At 49.6% G+C, this 17,953-nt stretch overlaps 1 protein-coding gene across 1 annotated transcript in view; it reads left to right on the forward strand.

The window, feature by feature from the left end:
* The first annotated feature begins 4,783 nt into the window (after positions 1-4,783).
* Positions 4,784-17,953, forward strand: part of RHPN2 (rhophilin Rho GTPase binding protein 2) — a 65,404-nt gene continuing 52,234 nt past the window's right edge. The window contains exons 1-2 of the mRNA XM_025854341.2: positions 4,784-4,910; positions 17,440-17,555. Coding sequence (XP_025710126.1) covers positions 4,842-4,910; positions 17,440-17,555 — 185 coding nt within the window. The 5' untranslated portion in view covers positions 4,784-4,841. The remainder of the gene's footprint in view (positions 4,911-17,439; positions 17,556-17,953) is intronic.

The following is a 17,953-nucleotide window of genomic DNA, read 5'->3' on the forward strand; positions in this document are numbered from 1 at the left end:
AGAGGGAGAAGCAGGCTCCCGGCTGAGCAGGGAGCCCCACTCAGGGCTCTATCCCAGGACCCTGAGATCATGACCTGAGCCAAAGGCAGACGCTTAACCAACTGAGCCACCCAGGGGCCCCTGCATTGAGTTTTCTTATTGAAAAATCACATATAGGGGCGCCTGAGTGGCTCAGTTGGTTAAGCGTCAGACTCTTGGTTTCAGCTCAGGTTATGATCCCATGGGTCATGGGATGGAGCCCCATGGTGGTCTCCATGCTCAGCAGGGAGTCTTCTTGAAGCTTCTCTTCCATTCGTGCACACTCCTCCCATTTGTGCACACTCATTGCATGTGCACATGTGTGTGCTCTCTCTCTCAAATAAACAAATCATTAAAAAAAGAAATATCACATATGTACAGAAAAGTGCACAAATCATAAGCACATGGTTCTATTCATTTTCACAAAGTAAACACATCCATGTAACAATAGGCAGATCAAGAAATAGAAATTTTCCTGAGTCCCAGAAGCAATAGTCCCAGAATGAACTTTTTGTCTGCTTTATATTGCATATAAAGTAGAATCATACACTATTTTCTGGCTTCTTTTACTCAATGATATATTTGTGGGCAAAATATGTTGCTCACAACATACCTGTTGCTTGTAATAGTACTACGTTCGTTTTCATCGTGTAAAATTTTTCATTATGTGAGTATGCCACAATTACCCATTCTACTGTTGATGGGCATGTAAGTAGTTTCTAATTAAGGGCTATTTTGAAAAGTGCAGGGTGTCTGGGTGTCTCAGTCGGTTGAGCATCTGCCTTCAGCTCAGGTCGTGATCCCGGGGTCCTGGGATTGAGTCCCTCATCGGAGCAGGGAGCCTCCTTCTCCCTTTGCCTCTCTCTCTGTCTCTCATGAATAAATAAGATTAAAAACAAAAAAGTGCAGCTGTGAACATTTTTGTACATGTTTTACAGTGAACACAACACATGCATGCATTTCTATGAGTTATCTACCTAGAGTTGGAATTGCTGGATCACAAGTTAGGCATATATTTGCTTTAGATATATTTAGAAAATGCCAGTTTTCCAAAGTGGTCCTAAGGATTTATACTCCCACAATGTATGAGATTCTGGTTGCTCCACATTATCTGAATATTTGGCATTTTTTGCCATCTGTCGCTCATTTATTTTAATCCTTAATCACTTCTCAGTGTGCCAAAGTAGCCTTCCTTTTAAATAATCACAGGAACAGTGTAATGTAGCACAGTGTATGATATAGCACCAGACAGTCTAGCTTACCAGGCTCATGACCTCTGAGCCTCAGCTTCTTCCTCTGTAAAATGGGGATGGTAAAGTACCCATTTCTAGGGTTGTGGGAGGACCAATGGAGATCATGTACACAAAGTGCGTAACATAGTGCCTGGGATAGTGTAAGTATGCAATAAACAACAGCTGTGTGTAAGACCATAGTTTATAGCTGGGGAAACTGAAGCCGCAAGGCGGTTAAAGGATCTGGCCAAGGTGACTCAGTGGCAGAGCCTGCCAAGCCTGAGGTAGCCTCTGTAGTTGGTATACTTCCATCGCACCACATGGCTTCAGTTTCTAAGAATTTTTGAATAAAAATTGCAAAATCTGGTCTATAGTTTACAATGAATTTTAGTCATGTAAGGATTACTTGTAATTTCTTCTTTAAATTTGGCAAATTTCATAGGATTCTCCAAGAGGAGATATATATCAGAGAAGCTAATGCTCCTTTGTCAACAAGCAGGTATTAGGTGGTGGGATTTGCGTTTTACTTGGAGAAACTGGGTCCCTGGACAGTCAACCACTGGCTTGACAAAAACAGTTGTTTGCAGTTCAGATTTTAACCTTTTGCCTACCTCAGAAATTCCCACCCCAGCTTTTTTTGTTAGGAGCGCAGGGACTCTTTGGCAGTTCTTGTGATGCATACCACCAGCAGGGGTGACAAATAGAAGGCTAGATGTTACTCTCCTGCTGGGTCAGCAACAACAGTTCTCATTCCCTGATCATAGTGGGATCAGAGATACGGGGTTCAGGCCATGGGCCCCCCTGCAATGAGCCATGGGAATGCTAGAGATGTCTGATGTGCACAGCCCCAAGGAGTAACTCTCAGATGGTTCACGTGGCCTGCTGGGACTCACAGGAAAGTGCTCCTTTTCCTCTGAGGATGCTGGGAGACAGCGTGAGGATGGGCTGGTGTGTTTTTAACATTATGCCTCTTTCTCTTGTTCTTCCTTTTTAATCAAAAAAGCAGCTCAGGAAGGCAATGGTGTCAGGCTATATTAAATAACAGATTTTGGTTTTCACTGTATTCACTTTTTTTTTTTAGAGAGTGCACACCTGTGAGGGGAGAGGGAGGGGAGAGAGGGAGAGAATCCCAAGGAGGTTCCACCTCAGCGAGTAATCCCACCTGGGGCTCATTCCCCGTGATCTAGAGATCATGACCTGAGTGGGCAGATCAGGACCTGAGCGGAAACCCAGAGTCCAGCGCTTAACTGAGTAAGCCACCCACGCCCCCTGGATTCACTTTTTTTTTTTAATAAGATTTTATTTATTTATTTATTTGAGAGAGAAAGAGCAAGAAAGCAGGGGGAGAAGCAGAGGGAGAGGGAGAAGCAGACTTCCCGCTGCGCACAGAGGCCCATGTGGGGCTCCATCCCAGGACCCTGAGATCATGACCTGAACAGAAGTCAGATGCTTGCTTAACGGACTGAGCCACCCAGGTGTCCCGACATGGTTGTCTTTTCAAATAAAATTTGTTTAAATAATGTGAGTAATTTTAAGGAAGACTATTAAGTCAGTAATAGTGCAAGTGGCACATACATGTGACAAATCCTAAAGGCAAATGGAGCTTCAAGGTGGTAGGAGATGACAAAAATCTAAGGTGATAGGGAATGACTGAAGTCATTGAACCAAAACCGATCTTAGCCACTAACGGGGACTATGCCCTTGCTCACTTCACTCTCTGAGACTTGGTCTTCTCCTGGGTCAAATGGAGATTATTTAATCCTTTTATTTGCCGAAGGGTCATGAGAATGAAACACAATCTCTATGAACTTTCAGCAGCTAGAGCAGAGATTCTGTTATTAACTTTATTATCGGTAGTAATAATAGTACAGATAGAAGAGAGTGACCTGCCACCCTAGGATCCCTGAAACAGGAGAGACTGTTTTTAAACTCCCTGCCTGGTGTGTTTCCAGGGCAATGGATTTATTACAAGATGACCGACATATGCTATTTTGTTTAATACTCAATTTCTGATCTTAAGAGAGACAGGGAGTTTTTGCATCAGTCAGAGTTTCCCAAACACCTGTCCTGGCCCTGAGCTGGTCAGGTTCTTAGAATTAAAACAGTCCTTCCTGGACAGGCCTTTTCTTGTGCTGCATCTCAGAGTCTGCAGGCAGTGATGAGGAGGGTTTTTTTGTTTCAGGGGTTCTTTTGGTTTTTTGTTTGTGTGGTTGGTTTCTTTTGTTTTGTTTTTTGTTTTTTGGTTTTTTTTTGCTTTTGTTTTACATTTACTCGATCGTTTGTCCTTGGTTGTTGCCACTATTTACTTTAAAACTCTTGAACAACCCTTGATCCCCCACTTCGCCCCCTTCCCCTCCCTCGCCCCCCCCCCCCCCCCCCGGTTTTTTGAAGAGAAGGAAATGGTTGGCTTGTTTTGAAAGCAGATTGTATTCCGTTCTACCTGCGGCATCTACCGCGACCGCCAAACACAGCAGCAACTGCGCAAAAGTGTCCCTCGGTTGGGGGAGGGGGTTAGGGACTGCAAGAACTCCGCGCGGAGGGGCGTGGCCCCGCGGGCGGTTGGGGGGCTTCCGGCTCCGGCCTCAGGTTCTAGGCACTGTGTTCGCCAGGCATCTGGCCCTGGAGTCCACGGGTCAACGTGGGGTGGGCTGGTGAGAGGGTGGTGTGAACCCAGGCGTCCCCCTTTCACTCCTAAACTAGGCGCGTCTACACCCCAGCCTAAGGGCTTTAATATGCACTTTGTCGCAATACCTTCGGCCAGTTCGAGAGAGCACGATCTGACCCCATTTTGCAGCTGAGAAAACTGAGGTTTGAAGTGGTAGTTAAAGGCACTCGAGGACATCCAGTCTCTGCGGCACAAGACTCTGGGGATCCCCCAGCGCGGTCCGCGACCCGCAGTGAATCTGCCTAGTCTCTGCAGCGAGGGTGGGGGAATAATGGGGTTGACCGCCACGCCAAAAGGTCTGAGTCACCCAGCTAAGGCCCGCAGGGGCGCAACGAACTCTTCCTCCCCGTCCCCGACTCGGTCTCGGGTCCCCGCGAGGCGGAAGCTGTTCCTGATCGCTCGGCTCAGGGTCCAGCACTCCCGCCGCGCCCTCTACGTGGCGTCGGGTTTGGTCACTGTCCCCGCGGTGTCCGTGCTCCTTCAGGGAGGGGCCACGACTTCATCCGGGCGCACCGCGTTTACCCCCGGGGCTCCAGACAAGGCGCCGGGTTCCTAGCTCCAGCCTTGCTGCGGCCTCGGAGACCCCCGGCCCGCCTCTGCGCCGCAGGGCTGACACAGTATCGAAGCCCAGATTAGGGCCGCGAGGCTCGGAGAAAGCGAGTGAGGCGCCCGGGGCCCCCAGTTCTCCCCGCGGCGAGCCTCGGACCTGGGGCGCGGCTCCGCCCGGCCAATCCGGAGCAGGGGCGGGGCCAGGGGCGTGGTCTCGGCGGACCCGGCTGGGACTCCAGGGCTCGGGGCCTGCCCCGGGGCGGGGCTGGAGGGGCGGCCGCGCGGGCGGGGCAGGACGGGGGCGGATCCCGGCGCCCTCCCGGGACGACGCGCTGCAAAGCCTCACTTAGTCCGCCCTCCGCGTCCGCACCGCCAGCATGACCGACGCGCTGCTACCCGCGGGCCCCCAGCCGCTGGAAAAAGAGAGCGACGGCTACTTTCGGAAGGTGGGTGGCCTCGGGTGGGCGGGCCGCCTACGGAGAGCTCCCGACCTCCTGCCCCCAGGCTGCGGAGGGGGCTGCGGGAGCGCGCGGCCGGGGTTGACCAGGCCCGGAGGGGGAGGGGGCGCACTGGCCTGGGGCGGGCGGGGCAGAGGCTCCGGGTGAGGGCTCCGGCGGCGGAGAACCCGCAGGCACAGTGCAGGTGGCTTCCGGGGCTGGGGGCGGGGAGGGGTGCCTGGGGCTGCCCCGCGCAGGTGGCTGCAGAGGCTGGGGGCAAGGAGGGGTGCCCGTGGCCGCTCCGGCCGGCGATCCCGCGCGACTGGGGAAGGGATCAATGCCTAGTTTTGGGGGCTCCCGCGGCCTTGCGGCACGTTGGGACCGGAGCCCACCTTGAACCCGAGCGCTGGTCGGGGCGCGGGTGGAGTTAGTGGGATCACTCCAGGTGGCTTGGCGTTCTCCCTTTGCCTCCAGACGCTTCCAGTGTCCGCTTCTTCGCCTTTTAGAAGGCAGGGGAGATTTGTCGGTGGGAGGTGACCTCGGGCGTTGCCCCCTTTTCTGCCCCGAGTCGCCTGGGAGGGAGTACGCGCAGCAGACTTGGGGGCGCGGCCTCGCCCCTGCTCATTTTATGCCAGAGCGGATTTATCTGTTTGTTGGAGAGACCTGCAAAGAGTGCGGGCTCCGCGGGAGATTGGTACGTCCTTGCCCGCCTCGGCACACCCCGCGCCACCCGCCCGCTGGGATAACAGCCCGGCAGCCCAGTCCCTCAAAAGCGACCACAGCCCGCAGGGTGGGGGCGCGGAGATGCCCGCAGGTGGCCAGGCCTGCAGTACAAAGATGCTTTCGAACCCAGAGACACGGTGACACTTTCCACCCTGCCTCCTTGGAGGTTCTAGCGAGTCTAAAAATAGCCTTTGGAGGTTGGCCAGCTTTGACTGGGTAGGTTGAGAGATTGTTGTGGTTTTTTTTGTTTTGTTTTGTTTTTATAGCTTATAGGACAGCAGGCAGAGTGCCTAATTATAAATAGGGAAGTGAAACTGTTTCCCACAAGACAGTCCTTAATTGTTAAAAAGCCTAACGATCCAGTCGGCAAACGAACTTGGAATCTTTCCTTCTTTCACCTGACACAGGCTTTGGGCTTTTCCTCTTGGGTGAGGAGCAGTGGCCCCACGGGATGTGCAGGACAGGAAGGGAACTAGAAACAGGTGAGGTTAGAGTGGGAAAAATACTTTTTGGTTAAATTGCTTTTAGCATTAAAAAAAAAAAAGAGTAGTTTTAAAGTATATTTAAGTTTAAAGATGTCATCATGGAATTACAGGATTATAACTTCTAATTATGTGTGGCATTTGGGACAGAGGATCACAGGCCGTGGAAATGCAGAAGGAGGTGGGGCCTGGGAATCCCTAGATCTTGGGCCTAAGGCCCCAGAACCTGACTGCCACCCTGACAAAATTCCTGTGTAGCGTTCAGCAAGTTGCTGTCTCTTCCTGGGACTTCATTTCCCCCCCGAATCGTTTCTTTTCTCAACAGGTGGAAGTCTGGACCCACAGCAGCATTTGGGGGAAATGACAGAGGGAGGGGAACACCTGTGAGGGTTCCATCCCCAAGTCTTCCAGAACAGGTTTTCCAGGGGAGGATGAGCACAGCTTGAAAGAGAGGGGATGGCCTGGTTGGCAGGGGAGCTGGGAAAGGATGCAAGGTTGGGTGTTTTTAGATGCAGTTTCTCTGGTGGTCATTAGGAGAATCGTGGGTGCAAAATAAGATGAAACACTGGTTTACAATTAGAAACATCTCTTTTGAAAAGGAGATCTTGTAATGATCTTTGTGCTACATCATACCAGCCCCCCAAATGTTCTTTGTACCAGAATATTAAAAGGTGTTGACGTTGAACCCCTTCTCAATTTGTGATCTGAGCCAGTTTGACCTAAAACAAATGCTCCGTGAATGAAAGGTAGATGTTATACAGGTGAAAAGAGGAGGAAGAGCGCTTCAGGTAGAGGGAACAGCATGGGCAAGGGCATGAATTGGAACCCTCGAGGGTGTGCAGCCTTAAGTGGGAGCGAGGCTGTTCGGAGCCATGCATCCTGCTAAGGAACCAGGGAACCTCAGGGATCCATTCGAGTGTTTCAAGAAGGACCGGATGTGAAAGATTCACGTCCCAGAAAGCTGAGTGATCTGTGAATGGGGGGCTGGGGGAGAGGCCAGGGAGGATGGGGGTTTAGCTCCCTGAAATTTCCATCATCTCTGCCCTGCCTGCTCTGATACCATCGAGGACTTTCCAGTCAGTTATAAAGTGCTGTGTAAACACAGCCTCACCACCCATCCTAACCACCAGCCTGCACCCTGAACTCAAACCGGGGGTCCAGCCTCGAGACAGGGATCCTAGTGAGGAGGTCAGAATGATGAGCAACAGCAGTGTCTGCGGGGATGGGAAGAGCTAACAGACGGGATGTGGTGGGGAAGGTGCTGATGACAGGAATCCAAACTATCTGCCTGAGGTGTCTGGGGGGATGGGCAGGCACCTGACCCCGCAGGCACCAGGCGGGGGAACCTGGATCCTGGTGTAGGGCAGGTGGATTTGAGGCCCCCATGACATATCCAAGTGGTGGTCTCACGGGGGAGTCCACTCTACAGACCTGACAGGCATGAGAGCACCCTGGCTGGAGATGCGGCTTTGGGGGTGCACCAGTTGGGAGGCATCTGGGGTGTTGTGAGGGGGCCCAAGACAGAAGGGAATAATACATCCACATAAGGGACAAGCAGAGGGATGGGAAGCAAGCCAGAAGGGCTGCAGTGTCAAGGAAGCCGAGAGAAGGGCGCCTGGGTGGCTCAGTCGTTAAGCGTCTGCCTTCGGCTCAGGTCATGATCTCAGAGTCCTGGGATCAAGTCCCACATCGGGCTCCCTGCTCAGCGGGAAGCCTGCTTCTCCCTCTCCCACTCCCCCTGCTTGTGTTCCCTCTCTCGCTGTGTCTTTCTCTGTCAAATAAATAAATAAAATCTTAAAAAAAAAAAAAAGGAAGCCGAGAGAAGAGTCTTTTCCGTGGAGAGGTGGGGTTGACAAGTCAGAGGAGCGCTGGAAAATACTGGATTTAGTTCTTTAGGGGGTTGTTAGCTAATAAGTGGGTAGTCAGGGACAAAAGCCAATGTAGTGGGGTGCAGAGGGGAGAAGGGCAGAGAAGGTGATAGTCGGGAGATTAGAGGAGAGAGAAGGCAAGTTCATTTCAGAGTGAGGAAGTCTAGAGCCTTTTTAAAGCTGTGTGGGAAAAGAAGTTTGGGGCAGAGGGCAAGGTTGAAGATTCAGGGGAGAAAGGAAGGAAGGAAGGAAGGAAAGAAGGAAAGAAAGAAATAAAGAAAGAGAAAGAAAGAAAGAAAGAAAAAAAGAAAAGTTGGAGACAGCTGCTGCACATCCGGGGTGGATGAGCCAACCAGGGGCAGTACCCAAGAACCCCTGAGACTGGAGATGCCCCCAGGGTGAGCTCCTCCATCCCATCTTTGGGCTTGGGAAATTTTGCACACACTCAGAGCATCAAATTAATTGCTACTGAAATCAGGCTTCTCTTTCATCCGAATGTTCTTTATTCTGTCTTTTCTCTCCTTCCTTTTTTTCTCAAAAATGCCATTCTGCTCCATTCATTCAAAAAGCATTTATTGAGTGACAGCTCTGAGCCTGACCCCTGTCAGATGCTGGGGCAGACTCGACTCTCGCTCAGTGTGGCTTCTGGCTTCTGTGGCTGATCGCGGTGGGCCTCATGTCCTGGGGTGCGGGCAGTGCTGGGAGTCAGCGCTTTGTCCAGATAGATAGCTCAGGCCAGGCTTGAATAGGAATCCGCTTCTTTGCTTTAGAACAGAGAGCAAAAAAGTGTGTTTGGGAGGGGCTTGTGGGGGGGGGTCCGTAGTCCATATTCAGAGCTTCAACTGTGTTTTGTGTGACTTGCATACAAAATGCAAACAAATTGCCCAAAAGTTCATTCTGCCGGCAGGGCCTAGACCCCGAATGTACAAGGCAATCATTGGCAGAAAGGGAGGTCCCCAGTAAATCAGGGTCTTCTTGGGGTCACGTAGCTCTTGTCTGTATGGAGCCCGAGGACACGGACACAGCTTGGCCCCAGGCCACCAGTATAGACTCTGGCCTCCTGGGGCTGGCAGCTGGGGTGGGGTGGGGGGTGGGGGGGGTCTCTGAATTAAAAACAAACAAAACCCGCAGAAAACTTTCTGGTCTATTGCAATGTGTTTCTCTCTTCTCTGGCTTCTTACTGGTTTTTCCTTTTTTCCCTTTACATCAATATCTTTACATAGAGGCACAAGTTCTATAACCATAGGTTACTTTCTTAAAAGAAAGACCAGTGGAAAGGGAGCTTCTTTTTCCCAAACAGATTTTCATGCTCGTCTTGATGGAAGAGAGTGGGAGAATGGAAGAAGGCGTGTTCTAGTTAATGCAGAGGAATGTAAGTTTCTGGGGCACCACATCCTTAGAGCAGGTCCTGTCTCCAGAGATCTCTGGCTGCTGTTGTCCTAAAACCTGCAGGAAAATCCTGTCTGTGGCCAAGAGAAAACGAGCTGGAGAAAAACTTGAGAAAGCCCTTCCCCAGGGCTGTTGAAAGGGCCCTCCATGAAAGGTCTTAGCAGAGTGTGGAAGGATTGAATCAGGACAAAGTGCAGTATTGTCTGTCCTTATCTCTGCCTCTTCATCCTTTGGGAATACTAATGACCCGAAATGAATTTAGCTCCATTGTTTTTACCCCAGAGCTGGAGGAGAAGTTGTTTCTTGTCCACAGAAACCTCCAGGCGGGCCAGGGCCCCAAGGTTCACCGTGTCCTGGTTTATGGTACCCGTTTTCTCTGGGCTTCCTCAAGGCTCCAGCAGAGAAGGAAGAATTCTTTTTTTTTTTTTACCTAGAAACTCCTAGTTCCCGCTCTGCACCATTCATCTTAGTGAAGTGTAATTCTGTGTTAGATACGTACGCACATCATATAATTATGAGCACACTTGTGTGTGGGGATGCTTCCTTTTGGGCTAGGTCCACAGAGCACAGTGTGGGTCCTGGGGTCTCCATCAGCTCCAGTTTTATTGGGTAGTGATAATGTCCCTCCAGGTGTCTGGACCCATCCCCTTGGAGCCCTGAATCCTCTCCCAGATGGGGAGGGAGGGAAGAGGGGTGTGAAAGTTGGTGATGCTGCCCTCTCCCTACCTGGTACACCACCATGGTCTAAGCCAGGTCCTAAAGGCCAGGCTGGCTCCAGGTTGATCTTGGCCTTGGGGAGCACCTGCCTGGCTGCACGGGCGCACACTAGCAGTCCAGAGGCTGTGTATGACAAATACCTCTTCACACTGTGGGATCCTGGCCAGGAGGAGTTGCCTGGCAGAAACAGAATTTCCAGGGTGACTCAGAGGAGAGTCAGCGTGATGGGCTAGCTGTGACACTGTAAATGTCCCTTGCTTCGTGGGGCTATTTGGATGGATCCCATGACACCACCTGTTGATACGAGGCATTGGCCTTAGCCTCGTCACCACTTCCTTCTCTGGGTCAGGTGCCAGAGTCTTGTGACAGAAAGGCTGCATTGGAGGTCGCTGCAGGGGACAGTGGGATGGCAGGGGCAGCCCAGCCACAGGATAGGGTGGCAAAGTGGGCAGCAAGGGGCACCGGCCAGGAGCGAGATCTGCCTGCAGCACCAGGGACAGGGGGAGAGATGCGAGTCCTTCTGGCCTTTCCAGTCAGATCCACGCTTCACTATGGCTGTATGCCCTTAGCAAGTCCCAGGTTTTGACTGGGTTGTAAGAAGAGGAAAGGGCAGAGGTGATCGAGAACTTCAGAAGTAGTTTCTTTTTCTCCAATATTATTTGTATTATAAAAGTCACATGAATTATTGTAATTCCAGAAAAAAGTAATTACAGGGGCACCTGGCTGGCTCAGGGTCGGAGGAACGAATGACTCTTATCTTGGAGTCGTGCGTTCGAGCCCCACGTTGGGTGTAGCGATTACTAAAATAAACTTTAAAAAAAGGTAATTACAGAAGTGTACAAATTCATACACATATACCAGCCCTTACCCCGCACAGACGGGCTCTGTAGACAAGAACCGTTAACTGTGGCTGAGTGAATCCTCCCAGTTGAAATAAGCAGGTCATTAGTTGGAACTGGAAATATATCTGATTCATGGAAATTTTGGGGTTTGTAAAAGCTTTGTTACTCATTCAACACAATGAAAAACAACAGTGAGTGGTACACAGAAGGTGATGGTAAAGATTCGTAGAAGTGACTGAAGGCAGCCTTTAGTTAAAGATTATGGCAAAGTGTTGATTTCATATTGTGTCCCCCCTTGTCTCCCCCGCCCTGTGTGAATGGTTGGGGATGCCGAAGTAGAGCAGGTGCTCTTTGATGTACAGCCCCCATGCCCGGCAGAGATCCCGGAAGGGCAGGAGGGCTCTTGAAAAACGCCGGACTTACGCTTTACTTTTTATGGATACAGAAAAGCTAGATTCTGTTCATCATCCAGCCTGCCCCGAATCCCAGCATGGTGAAAAGTTAAATTAGATGTGTGTGTGTATTGCACGATATTACCTGCTATTTCAGTGTTTTCAGGGTGACAGCTTCTGGCTAACTCACAGACAGTTCTGTTTTATTTATTTATTTATTTATTTATTTATTTATTATTTCTTTCTTTCTATTTCTTTCTTTCTTTCTTTCTTTCTTTCTTTCTTTCTTTATTTGAGAGAGAGACAATGAGAGCACGAAAGGGAAGAGGGTCCGAGGGAGCAGCAGACTCCCCGCTGAGCAGGGAGCCCGATGCGGGACTCAGTCCCGGGACTCCAGGATCATGACCTGAGCCGAAGGCAGTCGCTGAACCAACTGAGCCACCCAGGCGCCCGACAGTTCTGTTTTCCAGAGTTGGGTGGTTGAGTGGGGATTGCATAACTAGGAAGGAGTGACAGAAGCAGAGAAGATATCTTTGTGCTACAGGAGCGGCAAAAAGCACCCTCTTTCCCACATGCCGTGTGAGGGGGGCTCTAGATGGGCGACCCTGCCCCCAGTCTCACGCCGGACCTGGAGACCCTGGGTTCACACTGTGCCTTCAGTTTGCTGCAGAAACATCTCCGTGTGTAAGCTTTCTCTTTGGCTGTGTGGAAGAAGAGCTGTGCTGTTCTGTTTTTCTGGGGTGAGGGGAGCCAGGTGCCAGGCACTGACCTGAGTGCAGGGTGTGGGGGGGTGGTTGGGGAGTGGTGTGAGGAGGGAGAGACGGTTGCATTCCCTCTGCATCTGCCGTCTGGGTGGCCTGGCCTCTCTGCCTTCCTCAGGTCTGTCTCTGCAAGGTGTAGGCTGAGTGGCTTTTCCTTCCTGGCAAATTAAGTGCCTCCAGTTTGCACCTGGGTATTGCTTTTAAATACTTGTTTCCCAGCTGAGTGATGGGACTAGGCGCAAAGGGCACACCAGGGAGATGTTGACAAAGGGAGTTTTCACTCGAGGTGAACTTATTCTAATTAGGACTGATGAAAGAATTAATTGCAGATGCCAGAAAAATCCAATCCAAAATGACACATAAACACACTGTGGCGCATCCCTACAATGGAATTCTAGCAATGAGAAGGAGCAGGCCACTGATGAGTGCAACCGTATGGGTGAATCTCAAAGCATAATGTTGAAGCACAGTAAGCCAGACACAGAAGAGTCTGTACTATATGATTCCATTTATCTGAAGTTCTAGGACAAGCAGAAGTCTGTGGTGATAGGAACCAGAGTGTTGGCGGCCTGGGGGGTGATGAAAATGTTCTTTTTGATTGGAGTAGTGGTTACAGAGGTTTATACATTTGTCCAAACTCATCGAACTGTATATTTAGAATCTGTGTGTTTTACTATGTGTAATTTATACCTCAATTTAAAAAAGTAGCTTCGGCACGAAAGGGAATGCATTGGCTCCTGTAACTGAGCAGTCCGGAGGAATTGTTCCAGGTCTGGCTTGATCTAGGGCTCAAATGCTGCTACGAACAATTTCTCAGCTGTGTTCCCCCTGGATTGGTTTTCATTTCTGGGGAGACACTCCCCACCGATGGTAAAGGCCAGTAGGGGAAAATGAAGATGTTTTCCTGATGGGTTCTGATTATCCTATGTCAGGTGCTCACTCTGAGTCAGGGTCACTCCCTCTCAGGGGCCAGGGGCCTTCAATTTCCTCCTGAGTAGGCGTGAAGTCAGTGTTTTTCCTCTTGGAAAGGAGATGGGGGAGCATTGAGTTACCACCCTTGACTGTCAAGGGCTGTGAGGTGGGAGAGTGGCAGAATGGGACAGGTCACTGTGTCCAAAGGATGCTCAGTGATGCTGGGCAGCTCAGCCGGGAAGCATGGGAGGGGTGTCTGGGGGTCGCAGCCAAGCTGTCCTGGCACCCCCCCACACACACACCCCGTATTCCTGCTGCTGGCTGCTTCACTGCTCACCTTAGAGTGGCAGCAAGCAGGGACATGGGCTTCAGTCCTGGCCCCGCCCTCCGTGCCCGGAGGGTCTTGAGTAACTCACTTGACCAGCAAGCCTCAGAACTGGGGGATCTCAGCTGCTGTCCCAGCATCCACACCGGCAGTCTGACTCATGGGACATCCCATATGGTGACGCTGAGGTGTCACTGGGATCTCGGCTAATGTCCCAGGGTCCACACCAGCGGTCTGACTCATGGGACACACCATGTGATGAAGTTGAGGCTTTACTTAGTGTACTTGCTTTTCTGGGTGTTGGCTATGGGACCATCCTTCCAGCATTTTAACCCTGTTGGAGTTGCCCACACCTTAGTCTGGGAAGGGAACCAACAGACTCTGTGTGGTGGAAAGACTCACTTCACTGTAGGACTGTGACCCTCGAGGCCAGGATGGTTCAGCAACGCCCCCCCCCCCCCCCGCCAACACACCGTTCCTGGTTCCCAGGCTAGGCAGGTGTGACAGGTGCTGCTTGGGGCCCTGGCACAACCCCTCCAGTTTGCAGTCACTCAACATCCTGTTATGAACCCACCAAGAAGGAAGGCATGAGTGAGGACTGTGGGTTCCCAGCAGCAGAGAACCACTGGCCAGGGCCAGTGGACAGCTAGCAGCCTCTGGAGATGCCAGGGGGTCTTTATAGCAGTCTTGCCCAGATTTGCCTCACGGGGCTCCCAGAAGCTTCCATGTAGTCTTGTGGGTTCCTCGTGTTTCCAGCTGGCCCAGCATTCCTACCTGTCAGTAAGAAGTAATGTCGTTTTGGTTCCAATTACTCAATCATATCTAATCCTAGGCATTCCTCTGTCTTATCTAGAAACCTGACTCCGCATCTGTGGGCCAGCCAGAAGTTGGGTAAAGTATAGGAGCAGGAAAAAGTTCTTACCTGTGAGCTGGAATGGCTGCTTATCTTAGCTCCGGGAATGTACATAAAGGAATTTGTTATTAAAGCCTTTCTGTAAAATGGAACACAGCTTGGGTTGAAGCATGTGATTTTGAGTCAGATCAGACCATCCCTTCATAGTAATTTTGGAAAGCATAAAGGAAAAGGAGGGCCATTATTTTAGAACTTTAATATTCATTTAGCTTCACATTAAAAGACATGTCAGTCTTCTATCTGCAAAAAGATAGTTTCCTGATTTTTATTTTAAATCAGAGATCATTGAGTGGTTGGAAAGATGTTAGCTGTAAGACCATTCCAACTCAGATTATGAATATATGTGTAATTGGAACTTGGGGGTGCTGCTGGGGGCAGGTGGGTGGTGACCTGCTGGCAAGTAAGAATGAGAAAACTTTGTGGAAGGAGGAACTTAACTCGTTTCTGACCCACTGGTCCAAAGGCCACTGATACGGGGAATCCCTGAGAAGATTAGGGCTCTGAATAACTTCTCCCTCCTTGGGGTGGAGGCCACGGGCATGGCTTGGGCAGAGGTGGGGCCGAGCTGAATGGCAGGGATGCAGTTGCAGAGAAAGGACATCTCTAAACGGAGTGCTGCCCACCAGCCACCCCCCGGGGTGTAACCGCAGCCCCCCTCAGTGGGCAGAATCTAAAGATAAGCTTCACAAAGGAATGGAGCCCTCACTCAGATCCCAGGGCTTCTTACCTGACGGTGGGAAGCACACCGGTAGGTTAAAATGAAACTTTCATTCTGTTCTTAAACTTTTCAGAATGAAACATTGCAGTCCAAATACTCTAGGAAATAATGAACAGACGACACAAGACAATTCACTGAAAAAGAAATTCATGTGATCAATAATTTATGAAAAAAAAAGTTTACCAATAATAAATGCAAATTGGAAGAACAGGATTCCTGTTTTTGCATATCAACTTGGCAAAGATTAAAAATAATACTTCTCAGGCAGCGCCTGGGTGGCGCAGTTGGGTAAGTGCTGACTCTTGGTTTCAGCTCAGGTCATGAGATCGAGCCCTGCGTGGGGCTCCGTGCTCAGCACGGAGTCTGCTTGGGTTTCTCTCTCCCTCTGCCCCTCGCCCCTGCTCTCTCTCTAAGATAAATAAAAAGAATACTTTTCAATTCAAAGATAAAGACAACTCGGTTTAAAATGGGCCAATATCTGAATCGATATTTCTCCAAGGAAGATACACGAAGGGCCAATAAGCACGTGAAAAGATGTTAAACATCATTAACCATCAGGGAAATGCAAACCCAAACCATAATGAGATCTCACACACATTAGATTGTCTATTAAAAAAAAATAATAACTAGTATTGTCAAGGATATGGATAAATTGGAACCCTCATATACTGTTGGTGGGAATGTAAAATCGTATAGCCACTTTGGAAAATAGTTGGACAGTTCCTCAGTTGGTTAGACCCAGGATTAACCATATGGCACAATAGTTCCACTCCTCGATATATACCCGAGAGAAAGGAAAACATAAAAACATCCACATAAAAATGTGTACACAGATAAGCAGCCTTATTCATAATAGCCAAAAAGTGAAAACACTCCCAAATGTCCATCAGCTGATGAATGGATAAATTAATGTCCTACATTCCTTTTTTTTTTTTTTTAAGATTTTATTCATCCATTTGACAGCATGAGAGAGCACAAGCAGGGGGAGCAGCAGAGGGTGAGGGAGAAGCAGGCTCCCCGCTGAGCAGGGAGCCCAATATGGGACTCCATCCCAGGGTCCTGGAATCATGACCTGAGCCAAAGGCAGACACTTAACCAACTGAGCCACCCAGGCGCCCCAATGTGGTATGTACTTATAATGGGGTATTAGTCCAGGACAAAAAGAAGTATGGTACTGATACCTGCTCCAAGATGGATAAACCTTGAAAAATCATGCTAAGTGAAGGAGGCCCATCCCAAAAGACCATATTTTGTATAATTCCACTTGCATGAAATATCCAGAGTAAGCAAATCTATACAAAGTAGATTTGTGGTTGCCTAAGGCTAAGGGGGAGAGGACAAGGGTAGGGATTGCCTTTCTCTCTTGGAGGGTAATTAGGCTGGTGACCTGGAGGTCTTGAAGTTTCTAGGGCTATACCTTTGCCCTAGATATGGACCTTAAAGAAAAAAGTAGAGGTTTATAAAGATTCATGCTTACAAATATGCATCAAGTAATTATATCTAATAGCAGATACTTGGAAGCAATCTAAATGTCCCACTATAAGGAAATGGTAAATCGTTTTTTTTTAAAGGCCATAGTATTCAGTCATTAAAATCATGGTTTTGAGAAACATTTCATAATAAAGGAAAGTTTAATGTTAGAGTATTACGTGAGAAATTTTGATATACTGTGTGTGCCACTGTGCAGGAAAGGGTTAATATAGCAGGCTTGAGGCTGCTATTCTTGGGAAGGTCTGCTTGCAAAGGTTGGCCTCTCCCTGGCACCTGGGAACCTGGCTCTTGGAGTGTTCCCTTCATCCCCTAACTGATAAGGTTAGCTCAGCCCCCCCAGACCGATGGCACAGACCACGTGGTTTATGAGGAACACCTGCTTTCTTGGAGTCTAGAATTTGGTTATGTGCTAGGCAGGGGGTGCCTTTGTGATCAGTCCCCAATAAAAACCCTGGGTGTTGATTTTCTAATGGGCCAACCTGGGCGGTGACATCATACACACGTGGCTGCGTTTTTGTTGCTGGGGGAAGGATATGCTCTGTGTGACCCTTCATGGGAGGGGGAAAGCATAAGGGAGGCTGCTGGTGGATTGCTCTAGAACCTACCCATGTCTTTCCCCCTTGTGATCCAGCTCTGTATCCTTACGAAGTTGCCGTCATATAGCTGTCAGTGCAGTTATATCCTGAGTCCTGTGAGTCTTAGTGAATCTGAATATGGGGCTGTTCTTGGGAACTCCCAACACTGCACTAATATGAAAAATGACAATAAGCGTGTAAAACACACGGGCAGGGAGGAAACCACCGTACAGTGGCTGTTTTGGAGTTGCATTGTTATGAGTGATTTTTGTTTTCTTTTGATACTTCTCGATATTTTGTGTATTTCCCATTTTGATGTTACTTTTATTTTCAGAACAGGTTAGTTTTTAAAGCATTTCTGTTATATTCAACGTTGTCGTCATGTTTAGAGTGGCTGACCTCTGAAGGGTCATCTCTCATTTTCCCTTAGGGTTGCAATCCTCTTGCACAAACTGGCCGGAGCCGACTGCAGAATCAGAGGGCTGCCTTGAACCAGCAGATCCTGAAAGCTGTGCGGATGAGAACGGGAGCAGAAAACCTCCTGAAGTGAGTGACTGCTGGCTCCATTGCCTCGGTGGGCAGCCAGCCTTTCCTGGGGCCTGTCCGTCCCGAAACTCTCAGGCCTGCCCGGCTTCCTCTCTAGCTCTTGGGTTTTTTTTAACTTTGGGGGTCCCCTCCTTGTTGCTGGTGCCTGGAGCAGGCCCTTCCTTGCCTAGAGCTTGATTATGTTCAGGACAAGTATTTTACCCAGCCTGTTTGTGTGATTGGAGATGGGGAAAGCCAATGATCACATTCCTGTTTGTTTTCCCTGCTTTCTATGGGACGTGTCTGTTTTCTCTGTTGCCTAGTGGAGAAACTATGCCCGGTCTAGAATCACTGCTTGGTAACGGATGTATAAAGGAGAAGAAGGCAGGAGGGAAGGAATGGGACATTTCTTTTTTTTT

The sequence above is a fragment of the Callorhinus ursinus genome, unplaced genomic scaffold (assembly GCF_003265705.2).
Source record: "Callorhinus ursinus isolate GAN/ISIS: 27379988/994484 unplaced genomic scaffold, GSC_fseal_2.0 scaffold61, whole genome shotgun sequence".
Classification (NCBI taxonomy): domain Eukaryota; kingdom Metazoa; phylum Chordata; class Mammalia; order Carnivora; family Otariidae; genus Callorhinus; species Callorhinus ursinus.